Source organism: Aquarana catesbeiana, linkage group LG01, assembly GCF_042186555.1.
Source record: "Aquarana catesbeiana isolate 2022-GZ linkage group LG01, ASM4218655v1, whole genome shotgun sequence".
Lineage (NCBI taxonomy): Eukaryota > Metazoa > Chordata > Amphibia > Anura > Ranidae > Aquarana > Aquarana catesbeiana.
This window is the reverse complement of record NC_133324.1, coordinates 502717775-502735272: the sequence shown is the minus strand read 5'-3', so window position 1 is coordinate 502735272 and position 17498 is coordinate 502717775. Positions and strand designations below refer to the sequence as shown.

At 43.4% G+C, this 17498-nt stretch overlaps 1 protein-coding gene across 1 annotated transcript in view; it reads right to left on the bottom strand.

Annotated features, from left to right (window-relative positions):
* The window catches only part of INSR (insulin receptor), a 252051-nt gene that overhangs the window by 170238 nt on the left and 64315 nt on the right, over positions 1-17498 (bottom strand). Inside the window, exon 2 of the mRNA XM_073593061.1 lies at positions 13539-14090. Coding sequence (XP_073449162.1) covers positions 13539-14090 — 552 coding nt within the window. The remainder of the gene's footprint in view (positions 1-13538; positions 14091-17498) is intronic.

Below are 17498 nucleotides of genomic sequence, written 5' to 3'. Positions count from 1 at the left end.
ATGGGGTAAGGGTAAATCTGTACCTAATATTAAAATTCCTCCATTCTTGAACAATTACACATTTTATTCTTTATACTGTAGTAGCCTTGGATTTTTATCCTGTGATCTCTGTGATAGGCAATCACAGTGATCAATAGTGCTAGAACCTGGCCCTATGCTGTTTCTCCTTGCTAGAGGATAAGCCTGTGTAAAGAAAAAAAAGCCTTAAAAAAATTTAATTTAAAATAGGTAAATGAGAGCTTGGTCTAGGTTAGTGTTAGGCTACTTTCACACTGTGGCGCTTTATAGGCGATACAGCACTAAAAATAGCGCCTGTAAAGAGCCTCTCTTGTCTCCCCAGTGTGAAAGCCTGAGTGCTTGCACACTGGAGCGGTGCGCTTGCAGGACGGTAAAAAAAGTCCTGCAAGCAGCATCAATGCAGCGCTATAGGAGCAGTGTATACACTTCTCCTAAAGTGCCCCTGCCCATTGAAATCAATGGGGCAGCGCCGCCAAATTCCCAGCAAAGCGCTGCTGCAGAGGCGCTTTGCGGGCGGTTTTAAAGCTTTTTCGGCCGCTAGCGGGGGTTAATATCCAATAGGCCAAATAGTGCCGCTAAAATGCCGGTAAAGCGCTGCTTAAAATAGCGACACTTTACCGCCAACGCCCACCCGCCCCAGTGTGAAAGTAGCCTTAGTGTTATCATTTGGTTCAGTGTCAGTGTTATAGATAGAAATAAAAGGTATTAGAGCCAGTGCAAGTGTTAAGCCAGGAACACACGGTTTTGTTTTTTTTTGTGCAAACCCGTGGATTGTATGAAAAAAAAAATACAAAAAACAAAACAGTCAGCTCTGGTTGGAGCCCTTGTACTAACTATGCGAGGTTAGTTCAGCGATCTCAGAACACTCTGATCAGCGCTCTCGCCATTGGCTGAGAGCACTGATCAGGAGTCGGCCGGCTGCTGGTTTTCCAGAATGCAGGTCTGACAGGAGCTGGTAGAATGGCCAGCTTCTGTCGGGCAGACCAACATACACATAATACTTTTTTTTTGAACCGACTGTTGTCTCCCGACATTTGGCCTGTGTGTACGGGGCTTTATTGTCCGTATGTTTAGGTAGGGTAAAAGCTTCTAAAAAAAATGTTTTTTAAATGGAAATTTATTGGCCCTGCTCCTGGTACAAATACCAAAAATTGCACACATATGTGGTATCATCATGCATTTCAGGAGTAGAATTTATTTTGGGTTTCTTTCTGGTGGTTGGAGATGGTAACAGCATAACTTCATTTTTTTACCATTCTGGGCCAGTTTTCCTTTGATAAACACACACACAAAATCAGAGCTATCCATGAAAATTTACCTCCAAATGAAGGCCCAGTCTGTCTTGAGCAAAACAAGGTATAATTCACCTGGATTGCCTCGAGATTTTGCATAGTTTTAAGGGGTGTAGCAAAAAAAAAAAAAAAAAGTTGAGAAAGGCTGCTGAGAAGACATTTCCGATGAGGTAGACTACATTTTGACGGATTTACAGCTTTGTTTGCGAATGTATCTTGTAGCTCAATTTTACCATTTTACATCAAAGTGTTCAAAACATGCTGGTCGTTAGCACAACTCCTTCCACCGGTTTCACCACTTTCAGCCAACAGCAAACAAAATAAATGTAGAATGCACACATTCACACTGAGCACATCTGTGCATTAAAGTGTATAAGGTTCAGATGAGTTCATTTATTATAGTCCTAAAATAAAAATATGTGGCAATAATAAAAGTAACAGGGCCTATGTTGCAATCTGTCTGGCTGCTTAAAGGGTAACTCTACTTTTATGGGGGGGGGGGAGCGTATACAATTGAGACAAAAGTCATATTGTAATTCAAGGTTATTAAAAATTACCTTTCCTCTTCAATCTGCAGCACTGTAGTTTTCGGTAAAATGCAATACATATGGCAACCTGAAGGCGTTCTGTACACATATGGCCCCCCAGATATGTCATTTTCTGCTTGTGTGATTGGCTTACTGATTTTCCCAGAAGTCTGCACTAAGATACAACTCAGATTTTGGACATTTCTTGCAACAAAAATATAATTTTTGGTGAGATACTCCCAAAGGAAAAATCCCATCTAAAGGGATGCAGACCCTGACACTTTCCTCTATAGAACCCCGCAAGTGCTGCAGCTGATCGATAATTATACAACTACTCCCATACATATACACTTTGCACATAGACACAAACAAACAGCTATTTCTTCAGATCAACAAAAAGGTAAGAATCTGCAACAAAGTTTGTTAAAATCCCCACAATGTACATAGATCACCCAGAGGGGAACGTTTTTTTTTTTTCTCAACAGAAGTGGAGTTACTCTTTAAATTAAGGACAGGTACACAACTGGATATCTGAATAATTTTTTAAACAGTCAATCGTAGCTATTCGATAAAGAAGTCTATAATAGCATTTAAAAGATGAATGCCACCAGAGACATAAAAGCAAACTATGCAGCAAGACATTAACTTTTTCTCAGCACAGGGGCAGGTTCTAACACTAATGATCACGTGATCAGTAGTCAGTCTTATCGGCTCCTGATCATTACTTTGAAACCAGCAGCTGTCAGTAACAGCATGTCTCCATGCTGGGTGCCTGCAATAGAGCACGCTTCCGGTACAAACACATGTGGCGCCATAGAAAAAAAGGCCACTACTTAGCACTGCACGCTGGTTGATGAAGGTTGGTCTAGAGCAGTGTTTCTAAAGTCCTCAAGGCGCCCCAAACAGGTCATGTTTTCAGGATTTCCCTCAGCTGAAACGGCTGTGGTATTCTGCCCTCCTGTCCCTTCTGTATTGAACTGTACTGTAATTGTGCAGTCCCCCCACTACATTGTAAAGTGCTGCGTAAACTGTTGGCGCTATATAAATCGTGTATAATAATAATAATTACTAAGGCAGTGAAACTGATCAAATCACCTGTGCAAAATAATGGAGAGCCTGAAAACATGACCTGTTGGGGCGCCTTGAGGGCTGCAGTTGAGAAACACTGGTCTAGAGTGCAGAGGGGACCAGTTTAGACAGTCGTCTGCTTGTTGTCTTAACCTACCAATAATAGGTCCGGTGGCTCTCTATCGCCTCAGCTTCACAATACAGAAGCTGCCTAAACTTTATATTTTTGAAAATTTAATGTAATTACATATATTGTATTATAGCTGCCAACAGTTTAAAATTATTTAGGGATGCCTTAAAGTGGTTGTAAACCTCAGACATGAAATATTAAAGCATATCCCTCTATAGTGTGTACTTAACTCAATTAAGAGCACTAAGTGTCATTTCTGTCTGCTGCTTCGTTCCTCTGCTATCAGCAAGAGTCACTTCAGACACATTGTCCTCCTGACAACAAGAGAAAAATGGTGACAGGGGAGGGAGCTCCAGCTGATTGACAGTCTGTTCCTTTGTACTGTGTGGAGGGAGGTGTGCTCCTTCCCTCCAATCAGTTGCCAGAGCTCTCCTCACTGAGCTCTGCTCTGCAGGTGCTCTCCACCCCTTTTTTTAATGAATGCTCAGACAAGCTTTATAATTCAGCACTTTGAACAGATGTAGAGAAGAGGGCTACAGATAGACAACTAATGTAGGAGGATTTGTTTAATCTCTGTGTATCACCTGAAGATAGAACCTTTACTGGGTATATGTGTAATGGTTTACAACCACTTTAATGCTGAACTCCATGTTCTACTAGCACATACATACTACTGCACACATGTCCCTCTTGAGTCTTCCTTCCACAGACACTACCCAATAATGCCAAGGCCTGCTGATAGACTGCTCAGGCATTTGGCAGTGCAGGAGGCTTACACAATTTCCACTACCAGAAAAACAGGCATGCTCTGGGCACCGGTGGAGGAGGCTAATAGAAAAGGTGAGTCCTATGTGTTAATGGCTATTGTTGTCAGCATGCTGGTCCCATGATGGTGTAAGAGATAAATACATTGTCCTACATGCTAAAACAGGTAGACTACAATTGCACAATGCCTCCAAATTTGGGGGTGTTTTCAGGAAGGAAATTTTGGATAATAAGCCTTCAAAATCTGGGGCTATCACGATTTTGTTTTTAATGGAAAGTGTCAAAAATTCCTTTGTTTGCACGGCTGTTGCACAAAGCATTTATTACATGGGCAAAAGTTAAAAAAGGTGGAGTATGTACTTTAAAAGGATATTGTAAACTGTGCCTCATGTTCACATTCCTAATAGTTTAACCCCTAGAGCACTGTAATAATCAACAGAATATTTAGAGATCAACACACCAGTTCAATTCCATGTTTAAAAGCAACGCATATGGTCTACTCTGACCTACTAGCTTTCTTCGTCCACAAATTACTTGGGTCTGCATCTCATCTTTATTGTAATGACCAATATGCATGCAAATTGCATTTGCCATTGTTCAATGACTGCATGGTAAAGCATATACTTCATGTAGAGCAGAGCGTGGAACATCTGGCAATCTCGGGGACAGTCCATTCACACCTGTGCATGCACATAGGTGTGTATGGGTTCCATATAAAACAGTGGCACGTAGCTGAGATGCAGCCACATGGGAAAGAATTTGATTTCTACTAGAAATGCACTTTATTGCAACAAAAGAGACAAGTGTAATTAGGCTTTAAAAAATAATTTTTGGGTTTGGTCTCTAGACTGGACAGCCCATGATGAAGTAATTCCAACGCATCCAAACAGCAGTTAACCTCCCTGGTGGTATGATTATGTCAGATTTTTGAATCTCAAAGTGGTACATTGTTTTGCATAGAAATTTGGCGTTTTATATTGTAGGCCTGGAATTCTTAGTAATAACACACATAAATCTGTCGCAGGGAACAGAGTCTGGAACACAGAGCTTCAGGCAGATAATCCAGCAGAGGACACAGTGGGGGGACATCGCAGGATCCTGGTGACAAGGTAAGTAAGTTGTACCAGGATTCTGCAATGCAATCCCGAGTGTGGCTCGGGGTTACTGCTAATGGTACTGAAATTTAACCCCGAGCCACACACGGGAATATCACCAGGAGGGTTAATAACCCATGCAGGGATTGCAGACTAAGCTGGGTATGAGCAGCTCCGTATACATCCTACAGAATTGTGCAAAGAGGAAGGAAAGAACCTTTTATTGCAGAAGAGACATAGTAGGATTGATTTACTAAAACTAGAGAGTGCAAAATCTAGTGCAGCTGTGCATGGCAGCCAATCAGCTTCTAACTTCAGCTTGTTCAGTTAAACTGACAAAAAAAACCTGGAAGCAGATTGGTTTCTATGCAGAGCTGCACCAGATTTTGCTCTCAACTTTGAGTATTGCAACCCCAGTATGACTGTCTCTTTTGCAGGAAGATACTTTTGTGATTGCAAATTTTTGTTTTTAAAAGGTAAAGTTCCACTTTAACTAGATATACTCCCATCTATAAACAAGCCTCCTAAAAATCACAGCTGAAACTTTATGGTAAAAGTATTACTGTTCATGTTTGCCACTGCCTTTGTGTGTGGCATACAGTAACATGCACAAGTCTGGAATATTGCTGCACTGCTCGGTATCTTATTGAAGCATTAATATGACATCACAGGTATGACTGGAACATTAAAAGTTGACGTGTTTCATGCCAGATTCAGGGCTTGCTCAAACCTCATTGTGTGTGGCATAGTTAATAAATCTTGTTATTTTTTTGGGGATTGGCATGTGGCTTCACAAATGTAAATGCAATCAAGAAATTTTAACATAGGCATTGTCTGCCTAAACAAATATTAATTCTAAAAAGTGTCAAGAGATCAATAATTCTAAATAATCCAAACAAAAAAAACATTTCATAAAGCAAATGGTAAAACTTGTATTGCTTGACTTGACATTCACTGCAAATATCCTGGTATTCCCATACATTGGGAATTCACACCTGCACATTCCCAGAAATGCGCACAAAAAATGTACCAAAAATGAGCATTGCTCTTGTGGTGCTATTATTTCTGTGGAACCCAAAAGTGGAACTCTTTAAGCACTCCCTGCCCCCTTAATTTGGCATGTCATTTTTTTTGGGGGGTGGCCGGGTACCTAGTTTTGCCATGTACCCAGCTCCCACTTCCTGTTCTCGTTGCCTCGCCACCTAGGCGACTCCTCCTTTCCCCCTCCCTCTCTGCAATCTTCTGGGACACGTCACAGGTCCCAGAAGATTACCTGGCCACTAAGAGAGTGCAGCGCGGCTTGCGCATGCGCAGTGTACACTGCAAGCTGCACCGCAAGCTGTCACAGCTGGGTGCCCACTTACAATGCCGGTGTTCTGACGAGAAAGGTCCCTCCCATCGGATAGCGTCCGCCATGAGCTGTGCAGGCGCAGCGTTTGAGCAGTACAGAGGACAAAGGAGACGCCAAAAGTCTCCGAACATGAATAGCTGTTCATGAGCTCTACACGGCACCTGCGCATTTAATAGTACATTCTGTCACACGCTCCCAATGCTCATGGGGGTGGATTTCTCAAATGGGCGGATATTGATTGGTCCTCTAATATTATATGAATGCCATATTCTTAAATAGGGAAAGGGTTAAAGTTTTGTGGGAGGAGGTAAGGTCGGTTGAGTTATGATACCAGAGAGTAAAAAATAGTCATGCCTCATTTACTGAAAAATATAGATCCAAACCAAATTACTAATATCTTACATACGAATTAACATATCAGTGTTCCAATCTTTTTGAAATCTGCAAATTTATTTAAAAGAAGACATGCTGATCTTGCCAAACCTTGTTCAGATATTTCCTTTATTGGGGTGATAACTGTATCCCAATTGTGCTCCTACGTTGTCACCTCCCCTATCCTCCCCTTAGTAAAGACTAAAAGTGGCCATGTTAACACACTATGGGGTTGATTTATGAAAACTGGAGAGCGCAAAAACTGGTGCAGCTCTGCATAGAAACCAATCAGCTTCCAGTTTTGTTTTTTTTGTCAAAGCTTAATTGAACAAGCTAAAGTTAGAAGCAGATTGGCTACCATGCACAGCTGAACCAGATATTACACTCTCCAGTTTTAGTACATCTACCCCATTGTGTAGACATAATCCATTCTTATTACTATCAGGAAGTTGGTCCAGAGCAATGATGTACAGCGAACCCTGGAGTGAGTGCATGTAGACAGAAGGGGGCTGAAAACAGCTAGAGGAGATCAGCAGTACTAAGAAGCAAAAACATTTTAATGGAGAAAAGAAATGTAGTAATTGTTGAGTGCTTTAGCAAACTAAATGTCATCCGGTTAGAGTTTGGATCCACTTAAAGAAAAAAAAAAGAGTCACCTTGGAGTGCTTAATTTGAAGCAACATTGACAGCAAAACACAAGCTAACAGTGTATATCCTGCACATCAGGATTATATATTTTTTGTGAATGTTTGACAGATGTATATACTGTAACCATAACCCACTTCTAGTGAAATTAATTCCATCCTGGAAGGTGTAAGCCAGTGGCTGCCCGTGCGCACACGAGCCCCGCCACACGAGCGGTAAGTGCCGCCAGACCTGCTGCGGGGGGTTGGTTAAAGTGGCAGCCAGGGGATGCACCTGGCTGCGTATGATGGGCACAGTTGGCTGCATATGATGGGCACAGTTGGCTGCATATGATGGGCACAGTGGCTGCATTTGCTGGGTACGTTGGCTGCATTTGCTGGGCACAGTTGGCTGCATTTGCTGGGCACAGTTGGCTGCATTTGATGGGCAAAGTGGCTGCATTTGATGGGCAAAGTGGCTGCATTTGATGGGCAAAGTGGCTGCATTTGATAGGCACAGTGAGGTTGCAATTGATGTTTTTTTTTTTTGTTTAAGTATTTTTCAGTCTGTTTGCGCCCCAAAAAATTTTGAGCACCAGCCGCTACTGGTGTAAGCACTAGATAGGAAGTCATTAATAGGATATCACAAAACCCGAACAGGAAACTAACTTGACAGTGTGCTGCTCCTGGACGCCAATATACACTAAATATTATTGAAGTTGGAGCTAATATTGTGGTTCCTTACTGCACATGTGAGGAGTATGCTGTTTAAAACTATTTTCTTATAATACAATAAAAAAAAAAAAAAACCTCTTATTTTAATACTATCTGTTCTTGTGATCCTTGTACAAAAATGGATAAGAGCAGATGGTCAAAATGTACTTTCTTGGAATGTGTATAGTTTGGAACAGAGTTCTCCCTCACACATGTGCGATGCAGTAACACGCAGTAAATGGCACAGTAACGCTTCGATGCATATTTGTGTGTTGTAGTGTCATTCATTGTCAATGAAACCCCAATGCACCTGCGTTGCAGTAGATCGCAATAGAACACAACGCACCTGGGAGATATTAGAAGCCAGTAAATTTGTTTTTATCTACTCAACACCAAAATATTGTTTTGAGTGAACTGACTGTATCTATCATGGGAAAGCAATCTTATTGGCGTGTAGACCATATGTAATACAATAAAATGTAACTAATCAAAATTTACAGGTAAACATATCTGAAATATCAATTTTTTGACTAAACGCACTAAACTGTAACATGTATGAATTGCTAGAAGGATCAATATCTTCAGCAGTGTGATAAAAACAAGGAAAAAAAAAAAAAAAAAAAACGGCATGGGTCCCCCCTCCAAGAGCTTACCAGGCCCTTCGGTCTGGTATGGATTTTTAGGGGAACCCCCATGCCGAAAAAACGGCGTTGGGGTCCCCCCCAAAATCTATACCAGACCCTTATCCGAGCACACAGCCCGGCAGGTCAGGAAAGGGGGTGGGGACAAACGAGCGCCCCCCCTCCTGAACTGTACCAGGCCGCATGCCCTCAACATGGGGGGTGGGTGCTTTGGGGCAGGGGGGCCCTGCGCCCCCCACCCCAAAGCACCTTGTCGCCATGTTGATGACAAGGGCCTCTTCCCGACAACCCTGGCCGTTGGTTGTCGGGGTCTGCGGGCGGAGGGCTTATTGGAACCCCTCTTTAACAAGGGGCACCCCCAGATTTTGGCCCGCCACCCTATGTGAATGAGTATGGGGTACATTCTACCCCTACCCAGTCACCTAAAAAAAAAAATTCTAAAATAAAACACATTACATAGGTTTTTAAAGTAATTAATTAAGGCAGCTCCGTCGTCTCTTCCGATCTCTTCTCCCCTCTCCGGCTCTTCTGTGTCCTCCGCTGACGTCTTCTGCCTCTGTCAGTTCTTCTCCCCTCTCCAGTTCTTCTCCCTCTGTCTAATGCTGGGTGCGCAGTGTACCACTACTTATATTGGCATTGGGCGTGATCACCGGAGGCACGCCCCTTATGACGTCACCGCCCCATCGTTCCCCAGGCAGTGACGTCATAAGGGGCAGGGCCTCCAAAAGACATCACCCGGTGGCCCCACCCCATGTCAATATAAATAGTGGCACACCGTGCACTCAGCATTCGAGCGGGAGAGAGCGTTCAGTCAACATCGGAAGAGGAACAGAGGGAGAAGACCCAGGAAAAGAGCAAGAAGACAGCGGTGGAGACCCGGCAGAAGCGGACAGAGGGAGAAGAACCTGAGAGAGAGCGGAGAAGAACCGGAGAGGGGAGAGGAACCGAGGCAGAAGAGGTCAGCATAAGACACAGAAGAGTCGGAGAGGGGAGAAGAGATCGGAAGAGAGGCCGGAGCTGCCTTAATAAATTACTTTAAAAACCGGTGTACTCTGTTTTAACCACTTGCTTACAGGGCACTTAAACCCCCCTCCTATCCAGACCAATTTTTAGCTTTCAGCGCTAACGCATTTTGAATGACAATTGCGCGGTCATACAACGCTGTACCCAAATTAAATTTTTATCATTTTTTTCCCACAAATAGAGCTTTCTTTTGGTGGTATTTGACCACCTCTGCGGTTTTTACTTTTTGTTAAAAAAATGTAAAAACCTGAATTTTTAAAAAAAAAAAAAATTTTTTTTTAATATTTTGTTATAAAAAATTTTTAACGGGTACTTTTTCTTCTTCATTGATGTACGTTGATGAGGCGGCAGTGATGGGCACTGATAGGTGGCAGTGATGGGCAGCACTGACAGGTGGCACTGATTGGCACTACAGGTGGGCATTGGTAGGTGGCACTTGTGGGCATTGATAGGTGGCACTTGTTGGCACTGTTAGGTGGCACTGTGGGCACTGTTAGGTGGCACTGTGGGCACGGGACCGGCCCCTTACTCAGATCGGTGATCAGCCGAGTCTCAGTGATCACAGCGCGCCCGGCGCGCGCCCTGCAGGGCGCGCGCAGGGAGCGTGCACAGGGGAGGACATCATATGACGTCCTCCCGGGAATGCAGGTCCGTGCTGTGGCCGTCATTCGGCCATAGTGCGGATGTCTAGTGGTTAATTTTTGACACTTTTTTTTAGGTGAATGGGTAGGGGGTACGATGTACCCCCTACTCATTTACATAGGGTGGGGGGCCGGGATCTGGGGTCTGGTATGGGTTTTGGGGGTTGCCCTAGAATCCATACCAGACTGAAGGGCCTGGTATGCTCTTGGAGGGGGAACCCATGCATTTTTTTTTTTTTAATTTGGCGTGGAGTTTCCCCTAAAGATTCATACCAGTGCCTGGTATTGTTGGGGATCAAAGTCGGATCCCTTTTCATTGAAATTGGACACATGTCGGACTTCAAGTCGCAGAGCAAAGTCGGATCCAAAGTGGTACAACTGTCGTGTCGTACCAGTGTGAACCCAGCCTAAAACGTGCAGTTTTACTGTATTGGGGGGTCGGGGGCTCCAAAAAGCAGTCAGTATCTGGTGTGACCACCATTTGCCTCACGCAGTGCAGCACATCTCCTTTGCATAGAGTTGATCAGGTTGTCAATTGTGGCCTGTGGAATGTTGGTCCATTCCTCTTCAGTGGCTGTGCGAAGTTGCTGGATATTGTCAGGAACTGGAACACGCTGTCGTATGCGCCAACCCAGAGCAATCCAGAGCATCCCAAACATGCTCAATGGGTGACGTGTGCGGTGAGTATGCTGGCCATGCAACTACTGGGATGTTTTCAGCTTCCAGGAATTGTGTACAGATCCTTGCAACATTGGGGCCATGCATTAACATGCTGCAACATGAGGTGATGGTCGTGTATGAATGGCACAACAATGGGCCTCAGGATCTCGTCACGGTATTCAAAATGCCATCAATAAAATACACCTGTGTTCGTCGTCCATAGCATACGCCTGCCTATACCATAACCCCACTGCCACCATGGGCCACTCGATCCACAACGACATCAGCAAACCGCTCACCCACACAGCGCCATACACACTGTCTGCCATCTGCCCTGTACAGTGAAAACTGGGATTCACCTGTGAAGAGAACACCTCTCCAAAGTGCCAGACGCCATTGAATGTGAGTCTGCAGTCAGGTCGAGACCCCGATGAGGATGACAAGCATGCAGATGAGATTCCCTGAGACGGTTTCTGACAGTTTGTGCAGAAATCCTTTGGTTATGCAAACCAATTGTTGCAGCAGCTGTCCGGGTGACTGGTCTCAGACGATCTTGGAGGTGAAGATGCTGGATGTGGAGGTCCTTGGCTGGTGTGGTTACATGTGGTCTGTGGTTGTGAGGCCAGTTGAATGTACTGCCAAATTCTCTGAAACTTATTTGGAGACAGCTTACAGTAAGGTAGAGAAATGAACATTCAATTCAAGGGCAACAGCTCTGGTGGACATTCCTGCAGTCAGCATGCCAATTGGACGCTCCCTAAAAACGACATCTGTGGCATTGTACTGTGTGTTAAAACTGCACATTTTAGAGTGGTCTTTTATTGTGGCCAGCCTAAGGCACACCTGTGCAATAATCATGCTGTCTAATCAGCATCTGGATAACCTTTGAGGTGGATGGATTATCTCGGCAGAGGAGAAGTGCTCACTAACATAAATTTAGACAGATTTGTGAATAATATTTGAGAGAAATAGGCCTTTCGTGTACATAGAAATCGTCATAGATCTTTGATCTCAGCTCATGATAAATAGGGGCAAACACAAAAGTGTTGCATTTATAAATTTTGCTCAGTGTATTTCCCTTTCTTTTTAAATGTGATAAAACCCATATGAAATTAAATTTGTTGGAATGCACATTCCTATGTCAGCCAAAATGGTAACCAGTTTCAAAATGCAAAATTGGCAGTATGCTTGCATTGAGTAACTATATGACTATTCGTTATCTGCACAACTGAACTCCAGGTAAGAGGTTTAAAGTGGTTGTAAAGGCTCAAGGTTTTTCACCTTTTTAAGGTAAAAAAAACCTGGTGTGTGTAGCAGCCCCCGTAATACTTACCTGAACCCCATCTCGATCCGACGATGTGCACAAGAGCAGCGGCTCTCTTGGGTTTCTTCCTTTTCATTGGCTAAGACAGCAGCGGAAGCCACTGGCTCCCACTGCTGTCAATCACAGCCAGTGAGCCAATCAGGAGACGTAGGGGGTGGGGCCAAGCCGCGGCTTTGTGTGTGAATGGGCACTCAGAGCAGCTGCTCGCGGGCATGCCTGCTTGGGTGCCCCCACAACAAGCTGCTTGCTATAGGGGCACTTGGCAGGAGAGAGGGGCCAGGAGCGCTGGCGGGGGACCTGAGAAGAGGAGGATCAGGGCTGCCTTGTGCAAAACCAGTGCACAGAGCATGTTTGTTATTTCTAAAAAAAAATTTTTTAAAAACTCGCCTTTAATATCACTTTAAATGAGAAGCATGGCCAAAGCTTTTTTGGACAAACTTCTCATTTGGGTCATAGCATTGCACTTACTTTTGCTCTCCTGTGACCCAGAATCAGCCGACATCAGCTGAGCTGCTCCAGATTCGATAAGGATTCCAACCATATTGTCGGGATCTACCCGGATGCCTGATTGTCAGCTGGCTCAGCCTCCCAGCACAACACAGAGCTGGGGCCAGCTGCTCCTGCCCGGTGCTCCAGTGAGCACTGCAGGGGAAGAGAGGAGAGTGGTGACTGACAGTCATGTGATCATTCAGTTCTCGGGCTTAAAGCTGGCGGGGAACAGCTGTAGCATTAGACTGATGCTGTTACATGGAGGCAAGTATGTATGTTTGTTTGTTTTTTTAAACCCCACACTTCTCCTTTTAGGTTCCATTCACACTTGTGTGACTTGTCATGGGACTTTGGACATCAAAGTCGCATGACAAGTCGCAGCCCATTCTTTTCAATGGCACATGTTCAAATCTGTGCGACTTAAAGTTGCACTGACTTTGAAAAGGTGCCTGCACTACTTAGATGCAGACTTTAATCCACACAGTATAAAGTCGGATCAAAGTCGCACTCCCAATCGCATCAAAAGCGTGCTCCAAAGTCGCACTGGAAATCATGAAACTTTGGAGTCACGCAAGTGTGAATGGATTCCAACAGACAAGTTAAATACATACAGTATACTATATGGCAACCATTTTACATACCAAGGCATTTTAATCTATGTTAAACCAATCCAAACCAATCATAAAGAAAGAGGGCGCTTGATGTTCAATGTGTTCAGAAAAAAAAAAAAATCAACTGCAATATATATGAAACATATAACATAAAAAAAAAAACAAAAGAAACAAAGAAAAAAAAAAAAAACTTACTTCTTTGACAGTGATCCTGGGTCCAGCAACGCTCAACAAACACAGAGTTAATTACTGTAGAAGGACAACTGCTCTTTCCCTTAATAGCACCAGGGCACACATCCCCACATTCCTCCTTGTTATCTTTGTTGAGGTTGATATAGTTGTCTTCCACAGTGTCCAGGATTTTTGACCAGTCAATGGTAGATAGGTAACACAGTTCGTAGTTCTTCTCAATCCTGACAGAGCCTCTAGTTATGCGCATAAGGCTGTGTAGACCGATTTCCTTTAGATCAAGCATCTCAAAAATGACCAAGGCATAGTTAAAAAAGAGTCGAGTGCCACGGATGACTGTGAGATTTGGAAACAGGTCTTTTAGACTTTGCAGACCGTAAACGCGAAAGAGAAGGAGGTAGTCCGTTATCATGGTAAGATTGGAAAATCTTAACCCTTTAAAATGTTCTGGTTTGGTGTTAAACATTAGCAAAATCTGTAGATGACCTTCAATAACAGTGCAGTCTTCTAAGTCATACAACTTTGTTAGGTTATTCCGAATATCCATACTTGGGCAAACTAGAAAAGATGGAAAACATTGAAATTAATTAAAAAAAAAAATCCTTCCAGATGTTTTAGACATACTACAAAGCAGGAACAGTCAGGGTGGATATAAATCAATGATTTTTTTTTAAATCATTTTTTTTATTTTTAATCACATTTATTTTAATAAAATGCTTTTGGAGTAAAAATCTATCTAATGATAGTTTTCTAACTAAGATAAATTGATCATTTGGTTTATTCGGCATGAAATGGAGCATGAGGTTGTATATTCTACAATATTTACATTTTTGGTGAACTCATTCATTGAATCCAAGCTCTGCAAGCTGAGATAACATGCACTGCATTTATGCATTCCCACAATTTGACAGTAACCATGAGATTAACCAAAGTACAGGAATATTACTTTATCCCATTGTTTTGCAAATCTATGTACACTACAAACTGTATGATTGAATCGGTTCTGATAATCGCTGATTTACTATACCGACGGCTTATTATTCTAAAAGGGAGACCTTTATTTTGTTTGCAAATATTAAAGATTCTAACTACCAGCAAGAATAAGTCCTTACATTTAAAGAGCACTTGTCATTTCAGATCCCTCATGGCAGCGCCTGTTAGAGAGCATCCACTCACCTGCTACTGCCACGTTCCTCACCTTTTTGTGTCACTGCCGCATCACCATCCCATTAACCGCTTCCCAACCACGTGTACGGCGATGCGCGCAAAAGGACTACCCGTACGTCCCTTCATAACTCCAAGCAGATTTTACACCTCCAACTGATGCACTGTGCATTGATCAATTCCCAATCAGCATCATGAAGGTCTCAGTCTATCTAGTAGGAGAGCAACCCAGGACAATTTCATAGGTCAGATGGTAGACGCACCAACAAGAAATAAAGCGTTACTGGATCTACTGATTACCAACAATATAGACCTGATCACAGATGTGGAAATACAGGGCAATTTAGGAAACAGCGATCACAGGTCAATTGGCTTCAGTATAAATCATACAAATCGGAAACATAAGGGGAATACAAAGACACTGAATTTCAAAAGAGCCAACTTCCCAAAATTAGGAACCTTGCTAAAAGGCATAAATTGGGATAAAATCTGAGGAACAAAGAACACGGAGGAGAGATGGGTTTGCTTTAAGAGCATATTAAAGTGGAGGTCCGCTGAAAAAAAAAAAAAAAAATTAAAAGCCAGCAGCTACAAATACTGCAGCTGCTGACTTTTAATATATGGACACTTACCTGTCCAGGGAGCCCGCGATGTCGGCAGCCGAAGCCGATCCGTCCTTCGGCTCTCGGCTGCTGCCACCGCCATCCTCGGTAAGGGAATTAGGAAGTGAAGCCGTGCGGCTTCACTTCCTGGTTCCCTACTGCGCATGCACGAGTCGCGCTGCGTGTCCTCTCAGGTCCCTGCTGTGTTCTGGGACCTGTGCGTCTCCCAGAATACAGCGGGGGAGGACGAGGTAGGCGCCGGAAGTGGCATAGGTCACCGCAAGCGCCACAGTGATCTCTGCCAGGAGGTGGGAGCAAATACCTGTATTAGACAGGTATCTGCTCCCTCCTCCCCCTGAAAGGTGCCAAATGTGACACCGGAGGGGGGGGGGAATCCAAAAAGTGGAAGTTCCATTTTTGTGTGGAACTCCACTTTAAAGAAGGGCATTAGTCAATGCATCCCAATGGGAAATAAATTTAATAGAGCGAACAAAAGTCCTGGATGCCTTAACTCCAATGTAAAAATGCATATAAAAGCAAAGGAGAAGACCTTCAAAAAATACAAGGTTGAGGGATCATCATCACCATTCATACTTAATAAAGAATGCAACAAGAAATGTAAGGGTGTAATTAGGGTGGCCACGATAGAACACGAAAAGACACATAGCGGAGGAGAGCAAAAAAATCCCAAGAAATTATTTAAGTATGTAAACAGTAAAAAAGGAGACCATATTTGCCCCATAAAGAATGAGGAAGGACATCTGGTTACAAAGGATGGGGAGATGGCGAAGGTATTGAATTTATTCTTCTCCTCAGTCTTCACAAGGAAAACGGGGGGCTTCAGTAACCAAAATTGCAGTGTTTATCCTCATGACACATCATAGGAAGTACCTCCATGGTTAACAGAGGACAGAATTAAAATTAGACTTGGGAAACTTAACATTAATAAATCACCGGGACCAGATAGCTTGCACCCGAGGGTACTTAGGGAACTCAGTCAAGTAATTGCCAGACCATTGTTCCTAGTTTTTACTGACAGTGTACTAACTGGAATGGTACCAGCTGATTGGAGAAAAGCCAATGTAGCACCAATATTAAAAAAGGCCCCAAAATACATCCCTGGGAGTTACAGACCAGCTAGCCTAACATCAATAGTATGCAAGCTGCTCGATTACTGAAGTTTACAACACTGCCAGGACTTAACCCGGGATAACCCTTGAAAGGAGCTCTGAAGGTTGCAACATCTTTTACAACAATTGGAGCATATTGGGGAGGGTAGCTGGTGGTGAGCCCACCCCCTCCCCGATTGTGCCCCCCTCAGTGACCCCTCTCACCCCCCCTTTTCCCTGTCCCCTCCTCGCCGCTCGTTTTTCTTCCCCTTTTCCTCTTCCCTTTCTTCTCCTTTCTTTTCTCTCTTTATTTCTTATTTTACTTGATAAAAAGCTTTAGAAGTAAGGGCTGACCTAGTAGTCGGACACATTTCCCATTACTTGCTAGTGTTATAGTGCCTACAGAAGATATACTGAATACTTTTATGTGAAGTCTCCCATCCCATCGGAAGCTCGCAGACGTGTAAGACAATGTGGAACGTCCCCCCTAAATGAGATTATGCCCTAGCACTTCACGTCTGTGTGTGTGACTGTTTAGTTGGCATAGGTGGAGACAACATATGTTAGTTCCTGCTCGCCTGAACCTTGAACTACATGTACCCGGCTGAATGGAACTTTGTACTTTTACCTTGGTTATGTGTGATATGGTACTATCTGTATAATTTGTGAAAATTTCAATAAAAACTTTTGTGGAAAAAATAGTATGCAAGCTCTTGAAGGGGATAAGAGACTATATACAAGATTTTAGTAATGAGAATGGTATCATTAGCCGTAATCAGCATGGATTCATGAAGAAGCGTTCTTGCCAAACCAATCTATTAACCTTCTATGAGGAGGTGAGTTGCCATCTAGATAAAGGAAGGCCCATAGACGTGGTGTATCTGGATTTTGCAAAAGCCTTTGACACAGTTCCCCTCAAACATTTACTGTACAAAATAAGGTCCGTTGGCATGGACCATAGGGTGAGTACATGGATTGAAAACTGGTTACAAGGGCGAGTTCAGAGGGTGGTGATAAATGGGGAGTACTCGGAATGGTCAGGGGTGGGTAGTGGGGTCCCCCAGGGTTTTGTGCTGGGACAAATCCTATTT